Genomic DNA, 27,827 nt, shown 5'->3' with positions numbered 1-27,827 from the left:
TTCTCTTTGTTATAATCATTCAGCGAGCATCCCAGTTATAAGATCTTATAATAAATCCCCGATTCGAGTGATTCGGTAAGCGTTTCCACTCTCTAGGCGTCTCGTCATCATCTTCGTGGGCAGTCCGCCGGTGTCCGATCGTTTATAAGAGGACCTGAGCCCACCTGTTCCGACTCAGACGTTGCCCAGTTGTCGATCGGTGAAGAAGATCGGCGAGTGCGAGAGAATCCCAGTCCGCATCCGAAATCGAAATCGAAAAACAAAAACTGGTCAAGAACCTACCGCCGAATCATAAACAAATCAAGTGAGTCAAGTGAGTGAGTTCGCAGTGTTTTGTTTGTTTGTGTATCTCTATATTGCGGTGGGACTCTCTGTCTCTATCTATATGGAAATCGATCCCCTCTCCCGGCGATCGGCGATCACGGCCATATAACATCGATAGTTTTGCCAATTCGTTGCGCAGTTTTGGTTCCGTACTGGGAAGTGTATGTAGTGTTTCCAATATTAGTCGGTCTTATCAGCGAGATTCTAATGATGTTGTACGCGAGCTCAACCATTCGGTGATCATCAAAGTCAGGGGCGAAATGACGAAACACGTTCGTTCATCGGGAGTGCTACTCAGTCGAGTTCCTTTGTTTCAAGCGAGCCGTGCACAAAGCTGTTAATTGTTAATATTTTGGTGTATTAACAAAATTTATAAATCATCTTCAGACCGGTTGCTCAGTTATTTCAAGTTATTCAATTAGATCGCGCACCAATTGTTGGGAACAAAAATCCCCGCTCTTAATGCCAACTTAATAAACTTCTGTAAGAAATGAATAAGCGAAACGTTGACAGATTGGAATATAAATGGCGCATCGAAAATATACTACATATGGCTGGTGGCAAATGGGGGAAATCAAAATAATATAACAAAACAAAACAAAATATATATATTCAATATACATTTCTAAACTCCGAGCAAATTAGTGAGAACCGGTTCGTTCTTCTCTTTTTCTCCGCCGAATTGAGTCAATAATATGCACAGTCATATGGAGATCCATTAATTTACATTTTGGGGTTTTTTGTTTTCGATGCGGATGGCCAGGCCTTCCTCCCCCTAACCGTGCCTCCGATTCTGATTTCTTTCGCCAATTCATTATGGGAAAATCGTGTATGGGCAATTAGTTGTGGGTTGGGCCAGAAAAATATATATGAATTGGTTGTAATTGCCGCCTATGAGGCTCTAGCTTCGTGTCCAGTTGAGCGGGGAGGCAGTGAAGCCAATGACCCTCGCCCAGGCATCCAAGAATCGATTACTGGCAGCAGTGCATCCCCTAGTCCGCACGTTACAATCGCGCATATTACCGGCTTGTGCAAGCGGATTTATGGATTCTGCCCCGAGCGGCTAATGACAATGGCTGTGAAAGTATCGGGCAACAATGGGGCAATGAGGCAGCAGCTCCCAGTTGTGAGCAGATGCTGCTGGGCCACCTCTAGATGGGATCTTATATAAGCCAACTAAGCCATCTAGACGTCTATATGTCAGGCAATCAATTCGCGCTTCCGTTTAAAGACATTAAATTTCATAGGCTTCGAAATATACATCGTTTCGCAAACAAGTTCTCCTTACACTAATTTCCAAACCAGTTCTTAATGATTCCATTGTTTTATTCTTTACACCCCCAGCTCCAAAGTCCAATCGCAAATGCCCAGCTAAAAATATGTGGAAGGTTCTACTTATTTGTGTGGTGATGAGTGCTCTGAACGAAGAGTCATCGGGAGGTAAGAGAACCCACTAATGTGCTCCTAATTTCCGCAATGCTAAATATAATATATATATATATATATATATATAATAACTATATATAGTTATAGTATACACTCTAGTAACGAGTAACAATAATATTAAGCAAACTATATTTTTATCATCCACATGATATTTTCGATTTCAGCAAAAACGGGTCCGACCCGCAGACGACGAGCATATGCCGGCGGTTACGCTGGAGGGTATGCCAGTAGTGGAGGAGGAGCCGTTGGACACAGCAGCTATGTGGGTACCGGTGGGGGTGGTGGTGGCTACTACGATTACGATGACTATGGCGGCACCTCACCCAACTTTGGCATCATCGATCCGTATCTCTTCCACCAGCAGCTGACGAACCATATTTTGGCCCAGAACTTCGCCAACCAACAGTGAGCATCGATCTTATCCCGGGGGATAAATTGTCTGGGTTCTTTGGGTAGTGATACGGCGGGCTAAGGGTAAACCTAACGCTTGAATATATCTGTTCTTGTAGAGCTATAACTGGTCTGGCCACGGCTGGCAACGCTTATGCATCCGCGGATGCTTCTCTTGTCGACGACAACGATATGTAAATACAAGTAGCTAGTCCCTAACTAATCCCAATACTAATATAGTACGGAATGGTTTTCCCTATTCTAATGTCCTTTTCTGTGCAGTCGCATCCAGCAACAGATCGCCGCTCAGCAGGCCTACCACGACAATCTAGTGCGCCAGAATCGGTACAGAGGAGGCTCCAGCTCTAGCTCTAGCTCTGGATTCGGGTCTGGATCTGGATCGGGATCCTACAACTCACATCGCTATGCACCCAGCTATGCCTCGGCATCCGGATCCATCGGTTCCAATGGCTATCGCCAGACGGCCTACATTAGCCCATCCAATCCGGTAAGAAATACAAGTACTTTGGGCGATTAAAGTGCATTCAAAGTATCTGTGTTATCTGTGAATAGTTAAAAGTTATTAAAATAATATGAAAATATTTAAATGACTGCTTTAACTAATAGGAATTTTAATTTTCTAAGGCCTCTCCCAACATTGTTAATCGCTTTGGCGGCGGAAGCGGTGGTGGATCCTCGTTCTCCAGCTCCAGCAGCTCCGGATTAGGTGGTGGCAGCGGTGGTGGCTACAAGGGCGTCTCGGTCTCGTCCTTCAGCCACAGCAACGGAGACGGAACCAGTCGACGTGGAGCCCAGACCACGGTGAACGACAACGGAAAGATCACCTCGTATTCGGTGCACTCCTAGGAAGATCGGCGGAGACCCTCCACTGGTGGCTAGGCTAGCATTTACTCCGGTCTGACAAAGCAAGCCGCTCCCATTGAATATGTATAAAATATATAAATAATATACGTGTATTTTATTGTCAAGTTGGCGGACTTTCTTATCGGTTGGGACTTGTAGCGAAGCTTTCTTTAATTAGAAAGTTTCGTTCTCCCTTTCTGGCTTAGGCTAAAAAAAAAATGCAAATTTATATATATACATTTATATATTTACCTTGATTTTGACGTTGCTGTTGGCATTGATAGGTATATAAATGTTTAGTATTTGCAAGATTAGATTTACTTATTTTGCTTCAATGTTTTCGTTTTGTATTGGACGGATGGGCGTATCAAAGGTGACCGGAAGTGATCTATCTCATTGAAGTTGATTCTATATAAAATGGCTAATTTCAAGATCGTGTTCTTTATTCAAGATTAAGTGGAGCTTGAGACACGTCCTTAAAGATGTGAAATTAACACAATTAAGCTATGGTAATATAAACTTCTCACTTAAACAAAATATCTTTACGAAACATTGGAAAACCCACCATAACCAATAACCTCCTCTCAGTTTTACAATAAAGTCTGATTTTTGTACTTGTTACAAATTAGTAAGACGCACTATGGTTTAAAAAGGTCTTGATAAGACTAGCTAATTCAACAAGGGAAATGTTAGCACTTCCTGAATTTAATTTGGAGCTCAAGGTTTTTTCTATATATTCCTTTACCTTGCCCGCAGATTTTTCTAAGTTCCACCTATAAACATAATTTGTACACATATATGTAATTAATCGCAAAAGTGATAATGTCGGCAGTCGTACATGGCAACTATATACTGGGTATTTCTTGAGCAAGGTTCCCCGCCGATCATTAAAGCCGAATATAAAAAATATTCTATATAGGGCGATGATGTCGCAATTAACTTTCATCACTCGCGGCTTTCTGCACCAATTGCGAGCTCCAATTCTACGTGTACTATCAGTGGCATTCTCTCTAGGTCAGAAATCAATCAGTTCAAGACTGAGTTATACATAAGTGGCTCTTATCACCGCCGTCTGAGGCTTTAAAGCGGAGCTCCCTTCGCTCGATTGCATTAGTACAATTTAAATCGCGAGTGTCGAACGTATTTTTCGGTCAAGAGCTAACACGAATTGCCAAAATGAATAAGCTGCTGGTTTTGGCCCTTTGCCTGGGTGTGGTCTGTGGAGGTAGTGCAATATCTGCTAGTCCAGAAAATTACACCTAAGATGTAAACTCTGCCGGTCCTGGCGATCTCATCCAAGTGTTTTGAGGCTGCCTATCAGTACTTGTGGATCATAGTGTCGTCAGTGGCACTTGGGTTTTTCCTGAATGAAATATTTACACTGCACCCTGGGAAATTGTGTAATTTATGGCGCGTGTGACGATAAGAGATTGTAAACCTAACGAAGCATACTTTTTGAATAGTGATATAACCAAATCAAATAAATAAAAAACTCAACTCTAAGGAAATAAAAATGTTTTAAAGTGAATGAGAAATCTCTTTAAACGAAAAACCTAAAGTGATAAAAGTAGAAGGCTTTCTTTCGTACTTAGGTTTTGATTAAGTGGGATTTTTAAATCATCTTGCGTACGTTAACTAATACTCTCTTTTTATAATTACAGATTTCCAACAAAGGTAATTTGATTTGAAGTGCCTCTTTTATTATATAATCTAATGGTTTGTTTTCAATTTAAAAATCGAAAAGTTTGGCGAGAACCAAACGCGACAGTTTCCACTCTCGGTAAGTGCCTTGTTGCAAATGTTAAAGATCTTTCTTTTCTGAATCGAGACAATTGAAATATCCCCATTGGCTGACATGGTACTTCAAAATTTTAAATTTTAATTTTAGAAAAATAGGTCTAGGATCAACAAAGAAATACGAACCACAGAACTAAATTTGCGTTGCCTCTTCTGAGTTGCTTTTATAATTTAAAATTGTTGATTCTGAGATCCTTTTAAGCCCCAATGACAGTATTCCTCTTTCGGAACGAATTTTATTAAGTTAATTGCCTCAATCCTCAGTCACTACAGTACCCACGGGCAGGCGGTGGAGCAGGCTCGCAAGAACGCCGGCTACGGAGGAGGCTATAGCGTTGGCTTTGGAGCTGGCTTCGATGGCGCCTCCGGTCAGGTTGAAGGCTCCTCTCTGGGAAAACTGGAGAGCTCCTACGACTCCGTGGGTGCGACTGAATCCGCCGAAGGTGCCTCCGCTGGCGGATTAGGTGGTGCCGTTGAGACTTTGGGTGGTGCTGCTGGTACGAACACCATTGGTGCTGGTGTTGGAAGTTCCTTTGGCTCTAACTTTGCCTCCGGTTTTGGCGGCCAGAATGCTGCCTCCTTTGGCGCCCACAATACTGCAGGCTTTGGCGCTCAGAATGCTGCCTCCTTTGGTGCCCAGAATGCCGCCTCCTTCGGTAGCTCCTTCTCCACCAACGCCGCCTTCCAGACCAGCTCCGCCTCCAACTTCGGCAGCACCGCCGCCCACCAAGTGGGCAGCAATGTGGAGTTCGCAGAGAACGCCAATGCCGGCAACAAGGTCGACTTTGGTGGCGTGAACGCCGTCGACTCCAGTGCTCAGCTGCTCAGCGGAGTTCAAACCGTGCAGTCCGCCCCCACTTCCGAGTATTACAGGCACGAGAAGATTGTGTCCACCCCGCAACAGGTGGTCTACACCATTCCCGGTGGCTCCCAGCGTTACGTCCATCACGAGGAGCGTATTGTCGAGCAGCCTACCCAGACCCAGGTGACGCAGACGGTCCCAGTTCAAACCGCACACTACTATCAGCGAAAGGTGACCACCACTGCGTCCGCACCACAACTGGTTCAGCCAGTTGCCAGCAGCCGTTTAACCTACGGATCGAATGCCGCCTCCACCTTTGGCAGCAATGCCGCCACGAACTTCGGCAGCAATACCGCCTCCAACTTCGGCAGCAATGCCGCCTTCAACTCTCAGTTTGGCAGTTCCTTTGGCCAGAACTTCCAGCAGAACAGCCAGCTGAGCCAGCTGCTCAGCCAAACCCAGCAAGTTGCCCGCCAGCAGGCTGCCTCCCAAGCCGCATCCGCCAACCAGGTGCAAGCTGGAAGTGGCTATGCCGCCGGCTCACAAGGTGGCTTTAACTCTGGCTACAACTCCGCCTTCAACTCTGGCTCCCAGTTTGGATTCAACTCCGCTAGCTCGTTGAACTCTGCCAGCTCCCTGAACTCCGCCAATACCGGCAACAGTGCAGCTCTACTGAGTGGATCTCTGTTGGGCGGCAGCCAAGGATCTCTGCTGAGCGGACAGGTTGGCGGACAGCAGTCGCTGCTCAGCGGATCCCTGTTAAGCGGACAGCAGAACTTGGGACTTGGACTGAACGCGGCACAGACCGGTCAAGTGGTCGGAGCTGGCAACGTTGGGGCCGGATTATCAGCAGGAGCCGGAAACTTGGGCAGTGGCTACCGTTCCAAGCAGTGGGAGAAGCAGTCCAAGTGGTCTTCCCAGAACTCGGTGGGTTTTATTTGACTTTTATATAAAAGAATAGTTTATGTGATTGCGCTGCAATTACAGATCAACTTTATGACACGGTGACCTAATTTGTATGTTTTATAATAATATTTATCCTTTCCTCTATCAATAGTACGATTCCAATGGCCATGTCAACAACTACAAGGATCTAGTCACCGGCGAGAGCGAAAGTGTTGACATCAATGGCAAGCGGGCGGGATACCATGCGGTCACAGCCTCCGTCGATGACAATGGCAAGTTCGGCACCCACAGTGTTCACTCGTAAAGCGGCTACATCAATCAGCACCCAAAACTTTACGCCTGTCGTGTTCTTAGTGGAGTGAAATACTCAGCTCGCACTGTTGTTGTAAAATAATGTGAAAGTCAAATAAATTTTTTAAATGTCAAATGAAATCTTTTGTTAAGCTATAAAACCTAAAAAATGGAAAAATACCTGTAGGACTGTATGGTTATGACTTCATACGCATTTTAATGCTGAGTATGGCTATAAATTTGAGACATTTTTAAAGATAAGGAAACATTCTTCAAATATGTGCTTGCCTATCTTCTGAAACTAATTTGTGAATGTTATAACTTCGTCACACAGCGAAAAGCGAAACTGGCTTGAAATATAACGCCAAAATGTAAAATGATATGTCTAAAAAAACACTAAACTAAAGTTTTATTTTAAATAGAATTGTGCTTTACAAAGTTGTAAAAACTGGTTGGTGCAGAGGGCTTTCCTCAGGAGAAAGGCCGCTCCAACTTGCCATCCACCACCTGGACAACCCCACTGTTGATGACACCCTTGTGCTGATCCGTCTGCTCTCTTCTCGCTTTGCTATCCCGACGGCGTCTGAACTCCGTGGATGACATGCAGTAGCAGGGCTTCCAGCTGGGCCGCCGATAGATCTGTCCCTGCTCTTGCGGCACCCGCTCTGTGGTCCAAACCGGGACGTAGTGCGTCCAGGTCTCGCCGTTCCTGTAGATGCTGCCTGCATCGGAACTTCCACCGGTGTATACGTTGCCGGGATAGTACTGGGGATAGTAGTCGCCGCGATTGGATCCCTGGTAGCCACCTCGATTGGCGCCCTGGTAGCCATGCTGCTCGCCGGAGAAGTTGGGATTCCACTGCGACTTGGGGTCATATGGCTTGCGGGTCTTGTGCTTTGAATCGCTGCCACCACGACCTTTGAAAATGGGCACACTGGCGTCCTCTGTTGGCGGTTATGTAAAAATAGAATGGGATAGTGAACTATATATTCATATAGGATAGTCATGTTTCATAGGATTGTTTTGCTTTGTCTGTAGTTGTACTTCTTTTTAATTAAACTTTTAAGCTGTAAGATACATCTCTGAGTATCTGACCCCTTTCTGATGGTATTGGTTCAAGAGGGAAAGTGAGTTTGTTAGCAGATTGCGATGGCCACTCACCCTTGTCGCCCTGCTGCTGAGCGGAACTGGTTTCGTTCCCGTCCGAATCGGAGGTGATTTCGAACGTGATGTCCGTGTGGATGCCCACGCGCTTCTTGTGCTTGCCCAAATCCGTGATTTCCACGCTCTCCTTGGACTCTATACTTGTTTTTTAGTTTTTTAATTGGGACGCCGAGGGGAGTGGGTGTGAGTGGATTTAATTACCTTTCGTTTGCTGCTGTCCATCGCCCGTATCGACGGTGACCCGTACTCCGTGGATCTTGGGGCGATTTCCCCCGGTGGAAGTTCCGCCGCTGCCCCCGCCTGCACTTCCTCCTCCACCACTTAGGCTTCGTCCCGTTCCCGGGTCATAGTTCCCATTGCCAGTTCCGCCCGCCTGTCCCGGTTGTCCGGGTGAGCCCGTCTGATTCTGATTGTTGCTGCCATCGCTCTCATCGAAATCCAACTTGGAGGACACTTTACTCGGCTGACCTGGTTGCCATCCGACGCCAGCGTCGTTGTTTGTTTTCGGTTTAGCATGGAAATGAGATTTAGCAGAAATTTAATTAAAGTTATGCAAACACCACGACCACGGACGTACGGACGGAAGGACGGACCCTGGACCGACCACCTCCTCCGGACTTTAATCGGAGGAATTGGAGCGTGTTGCGGGTCCGTGGCATACAACTGATGCAATTAGCACACGCTGACTTATTTACGGATATGCACCGCACCGATTCAACCGACTGAACTAATCTGCAACCTGAGCTGCCGCTGACCGATTTGAGGTTGCACTTGAATATGCACGGGCAGCGCCACAATTATGGGATTAGTCCCAATCAGAATCGGATTTCGCTGGGGTAGTACCAATTAGGCTTCCAGCTGAGACCAAAGGCAGCAAGTCTTCGATGGGAATCGAGTACTTTCAACTGCAATTACTTGTGTAGTCCAATCTGGGGTAAGCCCATAGGAGATTTATGTATTCTTGGGGTGAAGTATGAAGTTCAAGTGGAGATGCTCTCTTATGTTTGCAAAGCGAATTAGTTAGGATTTCATTCTAATTAAATGAGTGCACACTTGTTTTAAGCTAGCTTAAAAAAAAGCTAATTGCTTTTAACAAACTGCCACATAACTACACCCTCACAAATCTGATAGGATTGTCTATGTCGTAGTTCCCCCAACACTGGAATTCCCTGCAGTCGAGTGACACGAATCCACATCTATAGTATAGATATAGATATAGATTCTAAACCCGAAAATTCCAGCTGACTCATGGAGGAACTTCTTCGCCCGCCGCGTGATTGATTGATTGATTGCTAACCCATTACTTTGAACAACCTTGGACGCAGTGATGGGTTAGCAGCAGACCACCGAGGAGCACTATCAACAGGTGGGCGGTGAAAGAGCTCATTGTTGGCAGCGAATCGCGTGTTCTAATGGGTATTTCCCTTGGAGTTTCTCGAAAATCGATCTCGAGAATGGAGCCGCGTCTTGTGTGCGCACTTGAAAACCGCCGACAAACAACTAAGCGAGGCAAAACAAGCAAGCTGATTTCAAATATCTACGGAGATTCATTAAAATCAACTGGCAAAGCTGGCGAGCACAAAAAAGTCGCTTTTGTTTTTAACTCTACTTAAGTTTTAGACACCGCTGATGCTGCTGCACGGGAAACAAAAATGCGTAACTAATTTATAATTAATTGATTTGATGGCTTCCTCTAATTACAAAATAGAAGCTGAGAAATAATTACTTTATTGATTAATATTTGAAGATCCTAATGGGAGTGTACTTAGCTTTGATTGGCATTAAGGTTTGATATTCTGACCAAAAAGGACTCCCGTTCCAAGGATATTTTCTCGCAGTGTGCTTTTGTTGTTGACGGCTTGTTAGAGCTTCGCGGATAAGATCTCGACCGGCCGAAGTGAGTTGTTCCGAATGCATTCGTGGGTGGGGCGCGATGCATCTGAGCGTTATGCGTAGATCAAAGCCCCGTACCCCTGTTCCAGTAATTGATGCTAATCGGTTGGCTAGCATCTTTTGTGATTGTTCCGATGTGGTTTCCGCTGTATGTATCTTGGAGATTCCATTGTATCCAGCTAGCGTTTTTTGTTCTCGCCTCCGTGTTTTGTTGTGTTTTGGCTTTTTCATAATGCTCTCATCGTTAATCATGGGACGTCGAGCGCTACTCTATGGCCAGCTGGCAATTATATTCTGCGGCAATTTTGACAGCCGCCGAGCGATTATCGTCATTAGCCGCTTGAAAAACCGAATGCAGTGTTCATCGCGTCTCAAGTTCAAGTTGGCTTTGAGAATAAATGGCGTTGTATGTTGTATTCGCAGGTCCATTGGGCAAATACGATTACTTTTTTGGGGGACTTTCTTTGCTATTGGTATCTGCAAGGGCTTTCCTCCCTTAAGCCCGTCGGTGGTGCACTAATGAAGCATTTTCTCATTTGTCAAGCAACGCCCTCGCATCAACCACATCCTGCGGAGGGGGAAATTGCATTAGATGGATCTAGATCTCCCCATAACCGCACATGTCGGAATAATAATGTCGGGCCAAACAAATGTATAAGCCATAAATTTCACCCCAGTACAGTAGTGGGTCCAGGACAATTAATTAGCAATTGCATTTGGCGCTGTCATTACGTGTGATAATTAAAAGGACTCTGGATGTGGCCAGAGTATCCTGCCAAAGAAAACTGAAGAAATCCACCAAATGTATGGCCATAAATCGTATGGCCCGGCCCAAAGATCCTGACCCGTCTGCAAATGCACTTTAATCTCGAATTTATCAAGCGTAATAGTTTTGCCCCTGGAAGGCTTTTGTAATCTCGGGGATTAGACTGGCATATATATGTGGACACGTGGGGAAAGGGCGCTCATATCAAGCCAAAGTGGGCGGGCTTGGTCACCGGGTCGGCCCGAACACATTAAACAGATGGATTTCGTTGTCAACCTTTTTATTGCAAGGTATGAGTGTGGTCAGCAATCTGGAGGCTTTCAGGAGTATATTGTTTTCGAACGATGCTGCTAATCCGAAATGATAAATGACCTTAAAGTAATTATAGATTTGAAGAATGAACGACAACTCATAATGCAATCTACGCTAAATATAATTAAACTTCTTCTTTTTTATTAAACCAGTTCTAGCAGATTTGGTTCAATAAACATTCTGGAAACTTTTTAACTGAACATAATTATTATAATTTGAGTTCTATTCAAAGAGTCTCACATGCAGCTAATCAAAAAGTAACTACGTATCTTCGTAGTTTTGCCATCGCTCTGACTTGCTGAAGCTGGTGTTTGCGCACTTCCATCTCGGTGGCTCCAATCCGGGCCAGAATCAGTTCCCCATATTTGAACCAGCTGACTGACAGCTTCTTGGCCATGTTGTGCGTTGATGTGTCGTTGTTGGCCGGCGATTTGCATAAAGTTTTGCATTTGCTTACATCAACTTAATGTTCATTGTTTCTATGCATTTGTGCTGCACTGGACGGTGGAGAAGTTCAAGTGCGCTTCGGCGAGTTGCTTGCATAATTCTATGGGCCGGCCCTTCAAGACCAGAACAACTTTTACACTCGAGTATCTGTATCTGGCGGGCATGGGTTTGGTGCTCTGGAGACCCAAACTCGGACAAAGGCATACTTTCGGGCTGCTGGTTGAATGAAAATTGGATTTTTGATATACTCATTTGATAATTTCTGGGTATGCGAACGGAGTTTGTCTGTCCATGACTCGACCAGTGTGGACTCTTTGTCCATAAATGTTAATTACACAAAATATATTTGTATAATGGCCGGCAGAAGCCCGAGCGGACACCTATCTAACAGATGCAGATACAAAGATACAACATGTTGGCCTAACCAAAGACTATTACCATTGTTCGGGATACGGACAAGGGCCTGGTTTGCAAACAATTAAACTGGCAAAATCAAAATCGAAATTTGCTAATTTATGCGTCTAGCTGCCATTTGCAGTTTATACAATATTCCAGTCATTTCTCGTTCCATATCTTATATTGCTGGAATAATGCCCGAATAAATTGCACATTTCGAGGGGCCATCCTTGAACTAATGAAATAATGGGCCAGCCGAATTAAATTATGGCCAAAGCAGTCCCAAGGGATTCCGTATCCAGGACGCAGGACTCGGGACACGGGTAGCCAGGACAATAACTAAATTTGCACCCACCCGATTACCGAAATTTTTGATTGCATTGTTGCCGTTTGATTTGCAACCACTCGAGGAATGAACCACCACCACCACTCCACCGCGGGGCAATCCGACACCTTGCAGGAATAGCACCCACCCAAAAGTCCTCCACCTCCGCGATCCCAGCGATCCGCATCAGCATCCGCATCCGCATCCGCACTTCCGACCCTCATTGACTATTCACACCCATGTATTTCTACATCGCGTCGTAGTATTATTATTATTTTTTCTCTTTTGGCTGTATATAAAATTTTTATTATTCGCTCGTTTACGGCTCTAGCATTTGGTCCTTCCCCCCTTCCCCTCCTCGATTCTAGAGTCCTCTGTCTGCTTTTGGGTTTATCGTTTCTCGTGTAGTGCGAAATTATCACAAAACGCATTGAATTTGCTTTTATTGTTGGCGGGTGGCGGCTGCCTTTGGTCGCTTCCAAGTGGAAATCATTTTCCACCCCCTCTTCGGCATCCTCCTTCCCCTAATCAAAAATATTACCATGCACTTGGAAAAATACTGATCGAGATGCATATTTAACACCATATTCAACAAGATTCAACATAATGTAATAAAAATCGTATTATTCCTAAAATGTTGTATTATATTTCAAATGTATAGATTATAATATTCCATTTATGTGGTAAATAATGGTTAAATTTCTCTCAGTGTAGTTGCAGCGGATGCCGACTGCTTTGCCGTTCTTGTCGTCTTATCGTCTGTGTGTCCTTTGTTGTGTCGGCACCGTCATCGCTGCTCCTGATTCTGCTGATGTGGTGTTGCTCTGTGGGTGTATGGCAACCACAGTGGTTCACTGGCCATTTAAATGCACATTGTGCACGCTACTGTCTTAACATGGATTCAAAAATCAAATTTAACATTGAATCCATAGAACAAAACATATAATAGCATATATGAATTCCTTATAAGGCACACGATTAGTTTTAATAGTCTGGAAAATATATTAAAATTTGTTTAATTTTCCCTATATCGTGACCCACAGTGCATGCAAGGATTTTTTATGGCCACCTTGCCTTCCACATCCACGTAATCTGGCAGGTTGCTTGAGTGCAAAAAAGTTGGTTTAAGGCCCTTGAAAATGGAAATGTTTGGCGCTGCTTCGAGGGCTGGCCCTGCTCCTGTGGCTTGTTGACCGTCCACCCATCCCATGCCTCCCACCATCAAGGACACCGCCCAACTCCCAACACCCAACCACCAGCCCCAACCCCCACGACACTTAGCTGACAATGAGCAGTGACAGCGCTGGAGGGGCGGGGCTGGGGTGGCCCTTTTTAAGACCCTCTTGCGGTCGCACCACAAAACCCTCAGACCTCCGACCCCGGAAGTCTGCACGTCTGTTGCATCTGTCGCATGCCGGAACTAAGCGACAACTGGGCAGGATGAGGGTGTATTATATTCCGGGGGAGGGGTTAGCCCCCGGGGAAAATGCAGTCGATAATGATGCGTATTCGCAGCGGCGATTATGATGAGCTGGATGGAATGGAAACGGGACAACTACTCGACTTGACATGCATGATTTAGTGCGCCGTCTGCCGAGTTCCACTTGGCCAGCCCGTGCTCAACCCCACCCACTCCCAGTGACCTTCATCCTCTTTCGGTCCCGCCCTCATTTCGCAAATTGCAAATAAGTCACTACAAAGTGCCCCCGAGCCGTGTCGTGTGACAATTCTCGCAAATTATGTTTTTTCGCTGTGCTCCCTCCAGTTGTTGGCCAGGAAACTGGAAACTGCAGCCAGCCTAATCCGATTACACTGAGCTGCAAGGTTGAGACCGAGACTCACCAGAATTATTCAGAATAATTTGGGATGAAAGGAGTCCTTCAGTAATTAGTAACCACTAGTATGCCATTGGATTTCTTCAGATTATTAATGATTGATTAGGTATTGCAACACATAGATTACAGAAATTACAGTATATTACAGAGTTTGGTTTCACTTCTATCACGAACATGAATATTTCAAAGTATCCAACTAATGTGTTTCCAATTCCTTGTTGCTTAGTGTCCCTGCACCCATTTCTATTCCGATTCGCGCTGCACTTTTGGGTATCTCCCAGCCAGCATATGTCACACTCGGCTGCGGAGGATTCGAGGACCTACTGCTCCTGGGTTACAAACGGATCTGGAACCGGTCTCACACACGTCCCATAATTGGATTTCGATGACTGCAAATTGGTGATAATTTCGATTCGCTTCCGGGCAGCTTTCACCAAACGCACGTGGGTCGTGAAAATGCGACCATCTGCGTCCGATGGGGCAGGCTCTTTACAGTCTTTACACTCTTTATGTCTGGTCGTGACCGGCTAAGTGCGGATTGCACAAATGGACAAACGGATTGGGAACGGGGTCCAAAGTCCACAACTGCGCTTTGTGTCTGGTCAAATAGCCTCGATCACACAAACGCGACTGGGGACAAATTGTGAGCCCTCAAAAATATGAGAAGGAACGCCAAAAGCAAACGAACATCCGGCCAACACTTGATGAGAACTATTATGCAATTACTTGCGAAGTATCTTTGAAATACACCAGCCTACAAGCTTACTTCTAGCCCAAGATAACATTTGCCGAGTGTTTTGTGTTTTAATAAGTATAAAAGCATTGGAATTAATCTTATGGATAAAATAAGTATATAAAGCTGTTCTCACAATAACTTGTCTTTAGAAATCTACAATTATTGATAGTTTTTGGCTTTATTTTGATTATTGATTTTGAAGCACGTTTGACATGCGCTTTTCTTTTGGTTATGTATGTGCACTAAATATGGGCTTGGTCGCCTCGAACCCAGTCCATAAAAATTGGGTGAAGAGTGGGGCAGTACTTTCGATGTCTGAAATACTCATTACATTGGATTGGATGGGATTGCGCCCACGGGGCGTTGCGTGTCAATTTATGCAACTCTCGTGCAATTTCCGGGGTATTAAAGCAATTTCCAACCCACTGGCCACAGCATACACCCGTAGATATGGGCATGACTTAATGGGGAAGTCCTGCATGTGAAAGCTCCCCGTTCGCCAGTTTGGGAGTGACGGAAAAGCCCTTCTGGGCATTGGAGAAACCGAAGGAGTGGGCAAATCGACTTCGTCATGAAGGAAATGTTTCGGTAGCTCACCAAAAAATGAATATCACATTTGGATAAGGTGCAAGTGGGCTGTAGGTGTCGGAAGGCCTACAGAATTTACATAAATTTACAAGTTTTAACTATCTTAACATAGGAATTTATACCCGATTTTCCTGAAGTAAGAGGGTGTACTCGACTAGCAAGAATTCTACAGGTAATGGAGAGGTAATTGCAGCTATTAGCAACTTTATCATAAAAAAATAAAATATTATGTAGGCGGCAAACATTTTGACAGAACCTTGTGCTACATAGTCGCCAATCGATTTCTCTGCATTCATACGGACGGACAGAAAGACATACGGACAGGATATTACATATTTTTTAGGATAGGAAGTGATTTGACTGATTCGGAAAACTGTTCCACTGAATTTAGTATATTCCTTTCCTGTTTTTTTAAATATAATTTTACAGATTTTATAAAGACCTCCCTTATATGTTATATATGTTATATATCTTATTATACCCCAATTTTGATTATATTCTTATAAGCGGACTAAGCTTCTAAATCAAAGTTTTTGGCGCCCTGTTGTGAACCCTTTTTATCTTGATTTCACCCCTTGGCATTACGGAGACAAGTTCGGAGAGTCTTCAGACGCAATAAAAAATACTCTTCGAAAGTGCGTATAAAATGTCAAAACGTTTTACTAACAATTTTGAATCCGGTAGCATCACAATAAAATGGAAACGCGCAGCAAGTAAATGCAATTTAGCCAAACGCGAGGGTCGTCAAGTGGCGCTGCACCCAGGGGGACTGTTTGATTTACCGTCAACAGGAGATTGAAAAAGGAGAATTCAGAAATAGAATCAAGCGGCCAAAAAACACGCGCCACCCAAAAAGTGAATTAAGAACTTGTGTGCTGGAACGATGCGGGGCCAACCCATCGAGGGGTGGTTTCCACATGGGGTGTGGCCTGGCTCGGGGGGCAAATTGAGTTGCAACACTTGGCAGGTTTTTATCTACGCACCACAATCAACCAGCCACCGGCAACGAGATGGGCAGGGGGTCCCAGACCCTCTGTCAGCAGGTCAGAGACCATCCAAACCCATCCCATCCCATCGCAGGATGCACTGGGAAAATTTCATTTTATTTCGAAAATATCTGTGCAGCTTCTATCTCAGAAATAGAAAAAGACAAAGGAATTTAAACTTGGATTTAGAATTGTAGAGTTCATAAAGAAAATATATTTATAGCCATAGAAACACTAATCTTTGGAATATATACACAAATAATTAAGGAGCAATCATAATACATGATTATATATATTTCTTTCTTATTAGCAAATAAAACTTTAAAGTGACACATCCTATTCCCGCAGTGTAGTCCGATTCCGATGAATTAAGGCAGTTAAATGCGCCGAGTGTAGGTGGAGTGACCAACGGGCTGGTCAGAAAGCGAACAGAAGCAACTGTTTCGTGTTGGTGGCCGTTGATAACAAGATTTGTTTTTGAAATTTTCTGGAGGGCCCTCCTTAATTACGCCGAAAAGCGCAATGAGCAATTTTGAAATGGCAAGTGGGTGGGAGGAGGGGGCGGAGGTCCAAACCACATCCACCCCAAGCAATTTAGGTAAATTAAATTTAGAGTGTGCCCATCCTTCGATTTTCAGGAACTGGCGGTCTGCAGCGCTCAAAAGTCAAAAGTGTTCGGCTCGTTCGGCTGATTTAAGCCAGAGATAAGGGGATTCGGAGGACAGACCCAGACAGGACAGTAAATTTGGGCAGGAGGAGTGGTTCCCCCGCACCATCCCACTTCCGAACACACGCATCCTTAGACGAGTGCTGCTAACCAGACACTCAACGTTCGCTACACGGATATTCCATTAAAAGAGCCGGAGCAAATTGAACAATTCTCACTTTATGATTTATTGTAATGAGCTTTTTATTTATGGCACGACTTATTCTATTGGCCCGAAACAGTGGGCATAAAAAGTATACTTCCCCGGCCGCCGTTCTGCGTTTTCGAAAATTAAAAATTAATTAGGCATTTATCACTTGACTGTCTAGCAGATGGCACTTTTCCAGTGGTGATGGGGTGGTGGTAGTTGGTTGTTGCCCCAAGTACGGGGTAAGTGCAGTCGAACACGGGTATTCCTTTAGGCAAACTACACTACACGAAAATATAGTTAAGGTGGAAATATTTACATGACATCTTAGGTACTCAGGACATGTCTTTTACTTTTAGCCACGTCTTTGTAAGAACTCAATTGAACCCGGGACATAATCGAATACCTTTTTACACGTCATGAAAATCTTGTTTTAAGTAAATCAACTTGCATTCAGAAAATGTATGATCTGGCAGATTATTCACAGATTTCTAAGTCTAAACATAATTATGAACCACTATTTTTAGCAATAAGTTAGCCGTATAATAGCTGAAGTTTGCAATAGTCTTAATATTAAACGATCATTACCAACCCCAATTTGCCAATTAATACGCACAAACTAATGATTAATTTTGGCTTTACTCATCCCTGATTTGAAGATTCACAAACTGCGATTTGGCGTTTAAAACTCGTTCGCAAATTCTCGTTAACTGAAGGCCGAAGGCCGAAGAAAAGCGAATTGGAAGCGGAAATGTTAGGCTTCCCGGGGCTCGGGAGCCTCGCACTTGGGGAAGACGCTGCTCTCGTAGGTGGGCACCATGTACTTGATGTTGATGAAGGCGTTGGGGCCTCCGCAGTACTCCAGCAGCTTCAGGGTGTCCTCGATGACGTCGCCGATGCGGCAGTTCCGATCGGGATCGATACCCTCTCCCAGATTCACGTTGATGTTCTTGTAAAGGTTGCACACGGCCAGCAACTGGCGGTAGAAGGGCACCAGGGCCTGACCCACACAGGGACCTGAGGATTGCATCAGAATTGAGTGAGTAACACTTAGTATAATCCCAATAATATTGTAAGTAAGTCAGTTGACTAATCAGTTTTCGCAGTAGCAGAGTTTTCACTAATCATGCGAAACCCATTTTTCGTGGTATAAACATTTTTATCAGCAAGCACATGATATATACAGAGGTGGTCAAAAGTATTTTCACTTTTCACATTTCACTCAAATGCACTTTGTGAAAATAATTTTGACCACCTCTGTATAATAGTTCATTTCTATTAAGACTGCTTATTATATATTAATTCATAGCAGAAGATACATCGTATAAAGCTGTTGGGCTTTTAAAATTATGTTGTATTCAATAACTAGATGTATACTGCTGTTATTAGTAACTATTTTCATAATGGTAAGAGAATCTGATACTAAATGTTGTAACATTTCAATATTTTATAAACTTTTCAGGTAGTATCCGCTATCCTCTGGAAATTTACTATTAAAACTGAAATGGTGAGCAAAAATACTGATTTGTATGACTTGACAACGATGTCGGAATTAATAGAAGAGGATAATTATGAACGATCAAATCTGGACAAAATGCCGCGAATTTTAAAAACGTTGTTTGGCACTCAATATCAATCGGAAAAATCAGAATCTGTTATCGATAATGTGCTTGGCGAATCGGAGAAATTTGATTTCAATGATTTCGACTTAAGTAATAGATCATTAACCCACTTCGAAAGAATTGGTGAAAAGTTCTATTACATCGAGAGCAGTGAAAAACTCTACTGGTATGGAGCTTTACTTAAATGTGAAAGTATGCAAAGTAGACTGGTGAGTCTTGAAAATAAAGAGGAGTGGAGTGCTATTAGGAAAAATCTGCAGATTAATGGAAACTATTGGGTGGACATCAATAACATTCTATCTGATGAAGTCTTTATAAATGAGGCATCTGGACAGAAAGCTAGATATATAAATTTTAACGCTGAAGATACAAATAGCCTATCTTACAGTGAGAAATGCATTGAGCTACAAGGATCGTATAATCATTACATGAACCCGGTAGATTGCCTCAAACAGAATTATTTTCTATGTGAGATGGATAATGAATCATATGATGGGATTATAAATTAATGCCATTCCTATTACCTTAAAATACCTAATATAATTGTAATAGTTTAATTCTTGAATAAACTTACCCAATCGGACCATCAGCTGGATGACTTGGAGGGCGGAGATGATGATCCGCTTGTCGCGCGTCTGGAAGGCCCGTTTCAGTGGAAGGATCAGCTTGGGCAGCACGGGTAGCACCTTTTTGGGGGACCGCATAATGAGGTCGATGGCTCCGTTGACCGCTAGCAACCGGGTGTCGTAGTCCATGTCCGCCAGTCCGTCCACGAAGATGGGCAGATAGTAGCAGTAGTCGAGATTCTCCGGCACACAGTGCCACTTCACCGGACGCTCCTTGGTCGGATCCTGTTTGCTGCTCCTGCCGGACATCACACACGGAATGTCGCCGCGATTGAAGTAGATCTTGAACACGGTCTCCTTCACTGGCTTCCGCTTGAAGATGTCGATCCTGGGAAGAGTTAGGCTTAAATTTTATAAAGATAACTCAGCGATGATCGAGGAACTCACTTTGGAGGAGGTTTCACTACAGTATTAGGCTGCAGTGCCTGAAAAGTGAAGGCGGGAACTTCACGCACTGGCTAAAAACAGCAAAGTCAATAAATTAACATTGGGAAATGATAATAAATTTGTTAATAATACTTACCACCTTCGACCTGAGGTACAACAACTCCCTGCAAACCCTTCCAGGTTCATGAAGTCGTGTGGCACGTTCGTTTGTCTTAGTGCACATTTCGCAGTAAAACTGAAATCAGTTAATGTCTAAAAAAATAAATGTAAAAACCAAGATGCGGGCGGAGCCTCAGTTTCAAAGTCTGTAATGGGCAAGTCTGGAAGATTAGATTTTTAGTTTGGTTGTAGAAAATATTCACTGATGTTTTTTGAATGGGCTACTGCGAACAAGTGCCAATGAAAACTGATACAAATATTCTCAGCTCGACAGCAGACTGACAGTATGTGTGCAGCATGCTCAAACCCACATGAAAGGAAAGAAATAAAATGCAAATAAATGCCACGCTTAATGTGAAAATATTTATAAACACGCTCTTATCAAGACGTCAACACTCGCCCCCGTGAATCCAAATAATTTGGGGGTGTCGTTACCGTCACCCCGCCGCCGCCCTTTTCACACCTAAAAGTGTGTTTGGCGTCTCTAAATAGTCATAAAGGGAAAGTGCAAACATTTGCGCACTTTATCATCTTTCCCATTTCCCATTTCCCGACCCCTGGCTTTTTGAGCGGTAAGTGTTACGGTAAATATTTTGTGACGCCCACCAATTAAGGCGTCTACTGGAGGCCCCCAGCCTCCCGCTTTTCCACCCAAAAAAACAACCCACCTCAACTGCTCCCCCCGCAGCATTAACCTACTTAAAACGGCGGGGAAAAAGACAGATTCCCCAGGACGACCTATCTCCAACGCGCTTCTTGTGTTTCTCTTGGCCTGAATTAATTAAAATCCGACATGCGAATTACTCGACTGTCCTTATCCGACTCCGCTTTTCCAGCTACGTCTCTGGCTTTTCCAGCTCCCGTTTTTAATTACCCACGCACAGCTTTTCACTTTCGCCCAACACATCGTTGCACGTCGCGATTTATCCGTTTTAATAATGTCGAGGGTACCTCGGTCCGGATTGGGATCTCCTGGCTCCTGACTCCTTGACTTCGGCTGGTGTTTTCCTGGGCTCAGCTCCTGTCGCTTTCTGGCATGTAAATTGAGTTAGAGGCATTTTGGATTATGGGGCACAAGGACGCTTACTCGCTAATTGCTAAGCAGTTCTGCAGGAAAATGCGCTGCCAGCAAACAGAACGGATTATCTTATTACTGCATCTCGGTTGAGATCGCTGGCGAAGATTGTGTGGCACGTGCACATGTTGAGATACATTCTTCAGATATTCACACAGATCCAACTCAGTAAACAGATTGTTTCTAATCACTTAAAGTGAGAAACATTTATTAACTGAACCGTGCTTTTGGCTTTGTATCCCCCACCATTTTGATTTCATTCGATCAGCCAGAAAGTAGGCAATATATCAAATACTAAATAATTATGCATTTTCAATGGAAAATCGAAACAAAAGTCGCCGCTGGCAGACGACAACTCGCACTGGAAGCTGCAGCTTTCACAATGGCCACAGCGCAAATCAGCCGGATCATAATTTATTGGAGCCAAAATGGGTGGAACTGCCCACCGGCGAGCTGTGGGCCACAAAATGGACAAAAGGCTTTCAAAAGGGTTGTTAGCTGAGGTGAGCCATCGAGGGTTTGGGGTGCGTTTGTCTAGCTGACACTTTCATTAACAAAAAGTCAGAGCGATGACAGTGGGCAGTGGGCAGTGGCCAGTGGGTGGGGGTATCCTGTCTGGTTGTTTTTGCATTGTTACAAAGTGCAACTCTGGCTGGGGGGTGGATGGGTGGCACTTTGGTGGGCGGGTGTCCATTCAGCCGACATGGCTGCAGTGCGGCACGTAAATCTAAACAGCCACTGACAGCTTTCAACTGGCACTCAAACCCACTTTTTATGTGCTGCTCGAAATGGACAGGCGGCAGTCGTGGTGTGGAGTGACTGGGCCCATCTTGAATGTCATATAAGCCATATACATATATATCAATATCCTGGCCATATATCAATATGCACACGCGTATGCGCATATATATCTACTTTCGTTGGCTTGTTTGTCTGAAATTGACATCGCCTGTATGCCCTGTGTCCTGTATTCACAGTTCCCCTATTCCGCCATCACATGGACATGGCCAACAGACCCAGGGCTTGGCCTTTTGTTTCGGCCCACTCAGTGTACTCAGTACTCCTACGGCCCGGTCGAGATTTTATGTTCGCATACAATTTGAGCGCTTTATTGTTTGTCCAATTTCGTGCAACATCGCCTGGCCAGAACGACAGGGAGAGTAATCGAGTATCCGTTGTCTGTCTGGTGTCAGGAATAAAGAGCTCCATCCCGTTGGCCGTTAGGTGTTAATCTAATAACTGTCAAATGCAGGATGTCGGTACTTCAGATTGGTAGGAAAATTGCTGCTAACTCGCTTTAGTGGCGAATAGATTGTAGTTAAAGGCGATCGGTGATGAGGAGTGGGCTAAGATGAAAGGATTTGGCCAAGGATAACGGTCTCTAAAATGTGATACAAGTAAACATTTTATGTACAATTTAAGTTCGCAAATGAAAAGTATTGTAATGTATTTCAATCAGTCCGATTATCGTTTGAAGTATCTCCGCTGAAAGAACTTGACTCACATTCATTTTTCGCCGTACCCATTCAGAGTTCGAACTTAAATTGCGACCTATAATGGCTTTCACTGTGTTTATTTGGCTCAACTGCGCTTCTGGCAGTCCAGAATAATTTCTTCATCGCCAAAATCCCATAAAAATCAACAACTCCGAGACGGGGCCCCATATGAACATCTAACTGCTAAACTGCAGGCCCGGTCACAAGAGCAGTCGAGCATTAAATGGCCGAATGACCGAAGGGCCGGGGGTTCTGGGAATCTCTGGTTGTGGGGGGCTGAATGGCTTACTAGATCCGGCACATACCATCCAGACAGATAAAAGTTCGCTCCGCACTCTAACATTTTTATGAGTCGTAAATCGAAGCGATAAAAATCACAAGAAAATGGAGATACAAAAACAAACGAGCCTGCGAACCGACTGAGAGGTCAGTTAGTTCCAAGTCTAGACCGGACTGGGCTCGACCTCGACTCTGGGGCCCATCGTATCTCTCACAAGTCACACGATAAATCTGCAACATTGCGCTAATGACAACGATGCACTTGCCAAAATCCAAAGCTCAGAAGAAGCTGAATGTATAATTTAGTCAAGAAATGCTGTCAAACTATAGTTGATATGCACAGTACTTTGAAGAATCTACCTTTATCCATTTTCTTACTCTGTTACTATATAAAAACTCTATATGACCAGGTTTCTGCCAACCAAGTATGCCAAAATCTTTTCCCAGTGCATTGGCGGAGATCGAGGAAAGTCGCCCTGCATGCTGGAAAAGGCGGAAGTTCATTATTGTCAGTGATTAATGACAAGAAGCGCGGATGGATCCTGGAACTGGGATAGCAGTGCATTTGACTCTGGTTCTCGGCCACATAAGTTAGCTGTTGCTGTCAGCTGGCCCTACAGTTTGGGCCAGAAGCCGCCTGGATGAAAGCGCAAAAAATTCGGAAGCCAGGACTCGCAGACCCCGAGGGCGGTCCAAAAAAAAAGAAGGACTCGGACTCGGACAGACGGGGACGAGCTGCTGACATCACTCCGTCCGTCAGTTAGCTGGAAAATGCATTGCTGACTGCTGCCTGCTGCCAACATGATTAGCGCGTTGATTTGGCAACCGATTGCCGAATGGAGTGCATCCAAGCCAGCATTTCCACAGCCCAGCCATCCTCAACTGAGTTTGGCTTGCCAACTTTGCTGCTCCTCCGTTTAGCCATCTCCCCCCCAGCCCAAATGTTCCTAAACTTATGCAGTGCCAAAGCGGCATTGACAATGGCACACGCACACATCGTTTGACATGGGCGGTGTTGCTGGAGGGGGTGAAACGGGGGCTGGGGGCTGGGCCGCCCCTCTGATTCTGGTTCAATGTACGACAAGTGAAATTAATTTCAAACAATGCAGCAAACTTCGAGGACAACAACAAGCCAGGAGAAGGAAGCTGAAGTCCCATGACAGCTGAAGCAAATTAAATAAAAATTCCAACATGAACGTTACCAGCTAGAGCGAGTTGAAATACACTGAGAAAAGCTAATGAAGCAAAAAAAAAATTAAAATAAATATTAAAAGTATGCAATGATAGAAGAACGGCATGTTTCAGTTACTAGAACTCCCCTGCTGCATACTCTTCGCAAGATTTATTAGTTTACTGTCAATTTTTTTCAGTGTACGCTCAGCTTCTTGATAAGGAGCGCCAGGATTGCCAGCCATATGACAGACTCAATATACGTGCCTCGATTCGATGAGTAAGCCAAGTTAAGGGCAGGCAAAACAGCCAAGTCGAAGCAAACCAAACTTGTCGAAAATTATTTCGTTTTAATTACGCCGAAGGGCGTTGTCAAAGGACGTGTCGAAATGTGTCGCCGTTTTGGATGCACTCAAAATGAAATCACGTCACCGCCGATCCGCCACGCCCCGCCCCTGATATAGCACCGCCCACACTCCGAGCGATTCGCGACACCTCAGGTGCCTACAACTTTTCCGTTGTCATTATCAATTTGAGTTAATTGCCGCAGCCATTCCGGCCAGAATGTTGCCATTTTGGCACTGCTGTCGTCACTTCCGGTCTGGGGATGCCCCATCCTCTCGCCCCACCATCCCCACCATCTCCACCAGCCACGCCCCCAACGCCTCCAGACGACGCGACGACGCATTGTCTGTGACTGTTTAAAAGCGTTTAGTCGAAATTTATTTGTATTACATGCCAGAAACTGCAGACTCTCCAGGGTCCTGGCAAAATGTTGAATTATTAAATTAAGTACTTGTTTGACAACGCCATAAATTCCCTCGCTCGGCGCAAATAGTAAGTGTAAGTAGAGAAGTTGGGTGCCCGCGGCAACTTCGTGTGGCAGGTGTAAAACTAATCAGTTAGTACATGAAATAACGTGAGAAGTTCTATCTATCTTAACATGCTTTTGATTAATCGTAAAAGCGCCTAGCCAAAGCCATTCATTTTAATTTTCCCATTAAGTTAAGCTCGCAGACTACCACAGTTTTTAACGCCTATCACCAACTCCTGCAACCTCCAGATTGCCCCTCTTTGTGGCCAAGAAATGGGAAAAATCGGATTAACATACTTTTATCTCGCGTGTCGAGGAGCATGCAATCCATTCAAAAATCTTAGATAAATTCTCTCTTGCTTATTCTTTAAGGTAAAATATTATTTATTGAGAATCACTCAAAAAAAAAGAAGATAATAGTAGTAGAATATTTCCGTTTTGTTTTGCTAGGTACTTTGGTAGATATAGAGATAAATATCTGGCGATCAGTGGATCACGGGACGGGAATCCGTGCCGTTCAGCGTCTGTTCACAGATATCGACCGCTCGGGTGTAGCAGGACTCACTGCTCATGATGAGCTCTCCACCCCGGAGAGTGAGGATCAGGCAATTGCGGCCCATTTGCGGCGTGGGCTCGTCCACCGCCCAGTTGGAGTAGTTGAGCGGTCTGGCTCTGCCAAAGTAGTTCCAGTAGAAGCGGTTATCACCCGGCCATCGATGTCCGGCGCTCCAGAACTGCGTGCCGTTCGGGTAGCCCAAGTTGGCGAGGTGATGGGCCAGAACGCGCATTTCCTCGTCACTGTCCAGGCAAACTCGTGAGGTGCGCTTGTCCTGGTAGCAAAAGTTATGGAACGATGTGTGCTGTTGATAAGAACAAATATTATTACTCTAGAATTATATTTTCTTGGAATATAAAATATAACTTCCTTTAAAGTACAAATTTTTACGTGTTTACTGTGTACCTAAACTTGTATTAATTATTTATTATTATTTATTTTTTTTTACTTTAGTGCAGAGCATCTTTAAGTCGGTTAGATCGAACGAAACTCGACAAAGAGCGTCATCTTCCGTTTATTTATACACGTTCATATGTACGTTTGATGTTCGTTGGCTTCTTCTCGCTGATAACAGCGGATACAATTAGCGAATTCCCCTAGCTTACATGCAGAGCTCAACTCAATTTGAGCTATTGATACTAGTAATCATGACTTTAGAAGTAGGGGCTTCTCCATGTCTCTCTCACCAGCGGTTCCTCGTCTGCAACAAAGTAGCAATAGTTTTCCCGCACCCTCTCATAGGGATTCCTGCAACGTGTTCCAACGACAGGATGAGCCTGGATAAGAAACCATAGGGATAATGCCAGGAATATGTGGATTCGAATCCGGCGATATTTCTTCCGCGTCGCGCGATTCGGCATTGTGCTCAAATAAAACTGCCGGCAGTTGGCATCAGTCGGCGTTATCGCCATGCGTTATCACTGTGAGCGGGGTGCTATCTACAAAGCGCTTGATTTAATTTTTTTTTGCTGATAAGGCCGTTTTTTGAACTGGTTCAAGATCACGCAAAACAAAAGCTCTACATTAATAAATCACTTTTTTTTAATATATTAGCAAAAATCATAATTTTGCATTTTTTCCATATTTAAAAATTATGTCAAAACATAGTTAAAACACCTTTCGAAAATGTGCCAATCGAATGCTTCTCTGCTTTGTAATTTCCAATTTTTAAGCTTTAATAGTTTTCAAGATCTCAATGATCTTAGTATTGCATACATTTTTGGGCCTTTCTGGGCTCCTGTTCTGGCTACTTCATGGCTTAGATCCTTAGAAAAAAATTATACTTAAATAATCGTTTTTTTTATTTTTCAAATGCATATCTTGCGGATAATTTATTTTTTTATTGTCTATAGGTATTTTCAAGCCATGCTTATGTATGTACATTGTACATATATCAGAGAACTGCAGAAAGCCACTGGCGCTGTAAGTGCACCCGCTTAACACTGGGTGTCTAGGCACCCGGGTGTTTTTGACGCTCTTCTTTGCCACCCTGTTGTTTTGTGGTACGAGCAAATAAACACCCGGGTGCCTGCTGCGCAATAACCCTTTGGGTGAGCGAGGAACAAGCAACGATCGGCCGCAGGTCATTTTCTGTATGCATAAAATTTGTGTGGGTGGAAGCGTGACGGTCTAAGAAATGAAGGGTGAAAGGGAACACCCAAAAAAAGGTCGTGCACATGTTTTTGCTTTTTGCTGCACAGTAATTCACAGAATATTAATTAAATTTAATATTAGGTTTTAAAAATTTGTTTACTCAATTAACATTATTCAATTTATATTGTTTTTTTATTTTTTTATTTTTTAAATTAAATATATTATATGGCCCTTGCCTTTTTCTAATTGTTTGTCTTCTCTATCCGCCGTTATGAGTGGCGAGTGTGATTGGCACCCTTGCAGTTCTCTGATGTATATCTTTTTGGTGGTAATCCTATTTGCAACTTAGTTTGTGATCCACATGCAACATGCAACTTATCCATTTGCCTGCAACCGCCGGCAGGTGGCGCTTTGTTCAGTCAGCTCTTTTCATTTCCTACGCTCATTCGCATGTTCGAACATCTGGTGGAAACAAGTTCTGAGCAGTGTTGCCAACTCTTCAGTTAAACAGGGAAAATAGCTAAAAACTGTTGACGGTAGCTAAATTATATAGCTATATAGAAGAAATGATATATGTTTTCAGATTTTCACCAAGACGCAACAAACGGAATTTTATTCGTTTGCAATAACAGACGTTGGAATACAACTAGATTTAATTGGCATATATATGTTATCTTCCTAACAAACAAATACATTTACAGTGCCGTCGAAAGATCATAAAACTGACAGATTTTTTTAAAACCGATAAAATAGATATTTAAAAAATACCTATAAACCTAATAAAATAAATAAATACAAAAATCCGAAGTTGGCCATGCTGTATCTGCGAATTAATACCAACAAGTTTTCATCAATCGTCATACTCGACAGAAATTCTACGTTGAGTTTTAATAAAAATATAAAATTATGTAAATTCCTTTCATAGAGC

The 27,827-nt window shown here is 43.9% G+C and overlaps 5 protein-coding genes across 10 annotated transcripts; 2 read left to right on the top strand and 3 right to left on the bottom strand.

The window, feature by feature from the left end:
- Positions 1-172: 172 nt before the first annotated feature.
- Positions 173-3,142, top strand: LOC6614673 (keratin, type I cytoskeletal 9). Of its 3 annotated transcripts, none has more exons than XM_002039064.2 (6): positions 173-304; positions 1,669-1,764; positions 1,935-2,175; positions 2,280-2,354; positions 2,443-2,668; positions 2,806-3,142. In XM_002039064.2, exons 2-6 carry the CDS (start codon positions 1,704-1,706, stop codon positions 3,025-3,027), a joined length of 825 nt encoding a protein of 274 aa, XP_002039100.1. In that variant the 5' UTR covers positions 173-304; positions 1,669-1,703; the 3' UTR covers positions 3,028-3,142. The 3 variants fall into 3 exon arrangements, with proteins under 3 accessions (XP_002039100.1, XP_032575989.1, XP_032575993.1); XM_032720098.1 differs by having other exon boundaries at positions 173-313; XM_032720102.1 differs by lacking the exon at positions 2,280-2,354 and having other exon boundaries at positions 176-304; positions 2,806-3,137.
- Positions 3,143-4,117: 975 nt separating this feature from the next.
- LOC6614672 (fibroin heavy chain) lies at positions 4,118-6,961 on the top strand. Of its 2 annotated transcripts, XM_002039063.2 has the most exons (5): positions 4,118-4,249; positions 4,686-4,698; positions 4,769-4,804; positions 5,086-6,550; positions 6,681-6,961. In XM_002039063.2, exons 1-5 carry the CDS (start codon positions 4,201-4,203, stop codon positions 6,831-6,833), a joined length of 1,716 nt encoding a protein of 571 aa, XP_002039099.1. In that variant the 5' UTR covers positions 4,118-4,200; the 3' UTR covers positions 6,834-6,961. The 2 variants fall into 2 exon arrangements, with proteins under 2 accessions (XP_002039099.1, XP_032575947.1); XM_032720056.1 differs by lacking the exon at positions 4,769-4,804 and having other exon boundaries at positions 4,154-4,249.
- A 231-nt stretch (positions 6,962-7,192) lies between these two features.
- LOC6614671 (putative glycine-rich cell wall structural protein 1) lies at positions 7,193-9,503 on the bottom strand. Of its 2 annotated transcripts, XM_002039062.2 has the most exons (4): positions 9,299-9,500; positions 8,186-8,452; positions 7,982-8,119; positions 7,193-7,764 (listed from the first exon to the last, which is right to left on the bottom strand). In XM_002039062.2, exons 1-4 carry the CDS (start codon positions 9,369-9,371, stop codon positions 7,292-7,294), a joined length of 951 nt encoding a protein of 316 aa, XP_002039098.1. In that variant the 5' UTR covers positions 9,372-9,500; the 3' UTR covers positions 7,193-7,291. The 2 variants fall into 2 exon arrangements, with proteins under 2 accessions (XP_002039098.1, XP_032575975.1); XM_032720084.1 differs by lacking the exon at positions 7,982-8,119 and having other exon boundaries at positions 9,299-9,503.
- An 8,239-nt stretch (positions 9,504-17,742) lies between these two features.
- Positions 17,743-20,170, bottom strand: LOC6614670 (parkin coregulated gene protein homolog). 2 transcript variants are annotated; one of them, XM_032727705.1, is made up of 5 exons: positions 20,120-20,162; positions 19,894-20,062; positions 19,758-19,828; positions 19,319-19,698; positions 17,743-18,139 (listed from the first exon to the last, which is right to left on the bottom strand). In XM_032727705.1, the coding sequence occupies exons 2-5, from the start codon at positions 19,978-19,980 to the stop codon at positions 17,877-17,879; spliced, it is 801 nt and encodes a 266-aa protein (XP_032583596.1). In that variant the 5' UTR covers positions 19,981-20,062; positions 20,120-20,162; the 3' UTR covers positions 17,743-17,876. The 2 variants fall into 2 exon arrangements, with proteins under 2 accessions (XP_032583596.1, XP_002039097.1); XM_002039061.2 differs by having other exon boundaries at positions 19,894-20,170.
- Positions 20,171-25,147: 4,977 nt separating this feature from the next.
- On the bottom strand, positions 25,148-26,183 carry LOC6614669. Its single transcript, XM_002039060.2, has 2 exons — positions 25,993-26,183; positions 25,148-25,610 (listed from the first exon to the last, which is right to left on the bottom strand). The coding sequence occupies exons 1-2, from the start codon at positions 26,164-26,166 to the stop codon at positions 25,236-25,238; spliced, it is 549 nt and encodes a 182-aa protein (XP_002039096.1). The 5' UTR covers positions 26,167-26,183; the 3' UTR covers positions 25,148-25,235.
- Between the last annotated feature and the right edge of the window lie 1,644 nt (positions 26,184-27,827).

Source organism: Drosophila sechellia, chromosome 2L (genome assembly GCF_004382195.2).
Source record: "Drosophila sechellia strain sech25 chromosome 2L, ASM438219v1, whole genome shotgun sequence".
NCBI classification, from domain to species: domain Eukaryota; kingdom Metazoa; phylum Arthropoda; class Insecta; order Diptera; family Drosophilidae; genus Drosophila; species Drosophila sechellia.
Note: the sequence above shows the minus strand (reverse complement) of the source record. Positions and strands in the feature narration are given on the sequence as shown.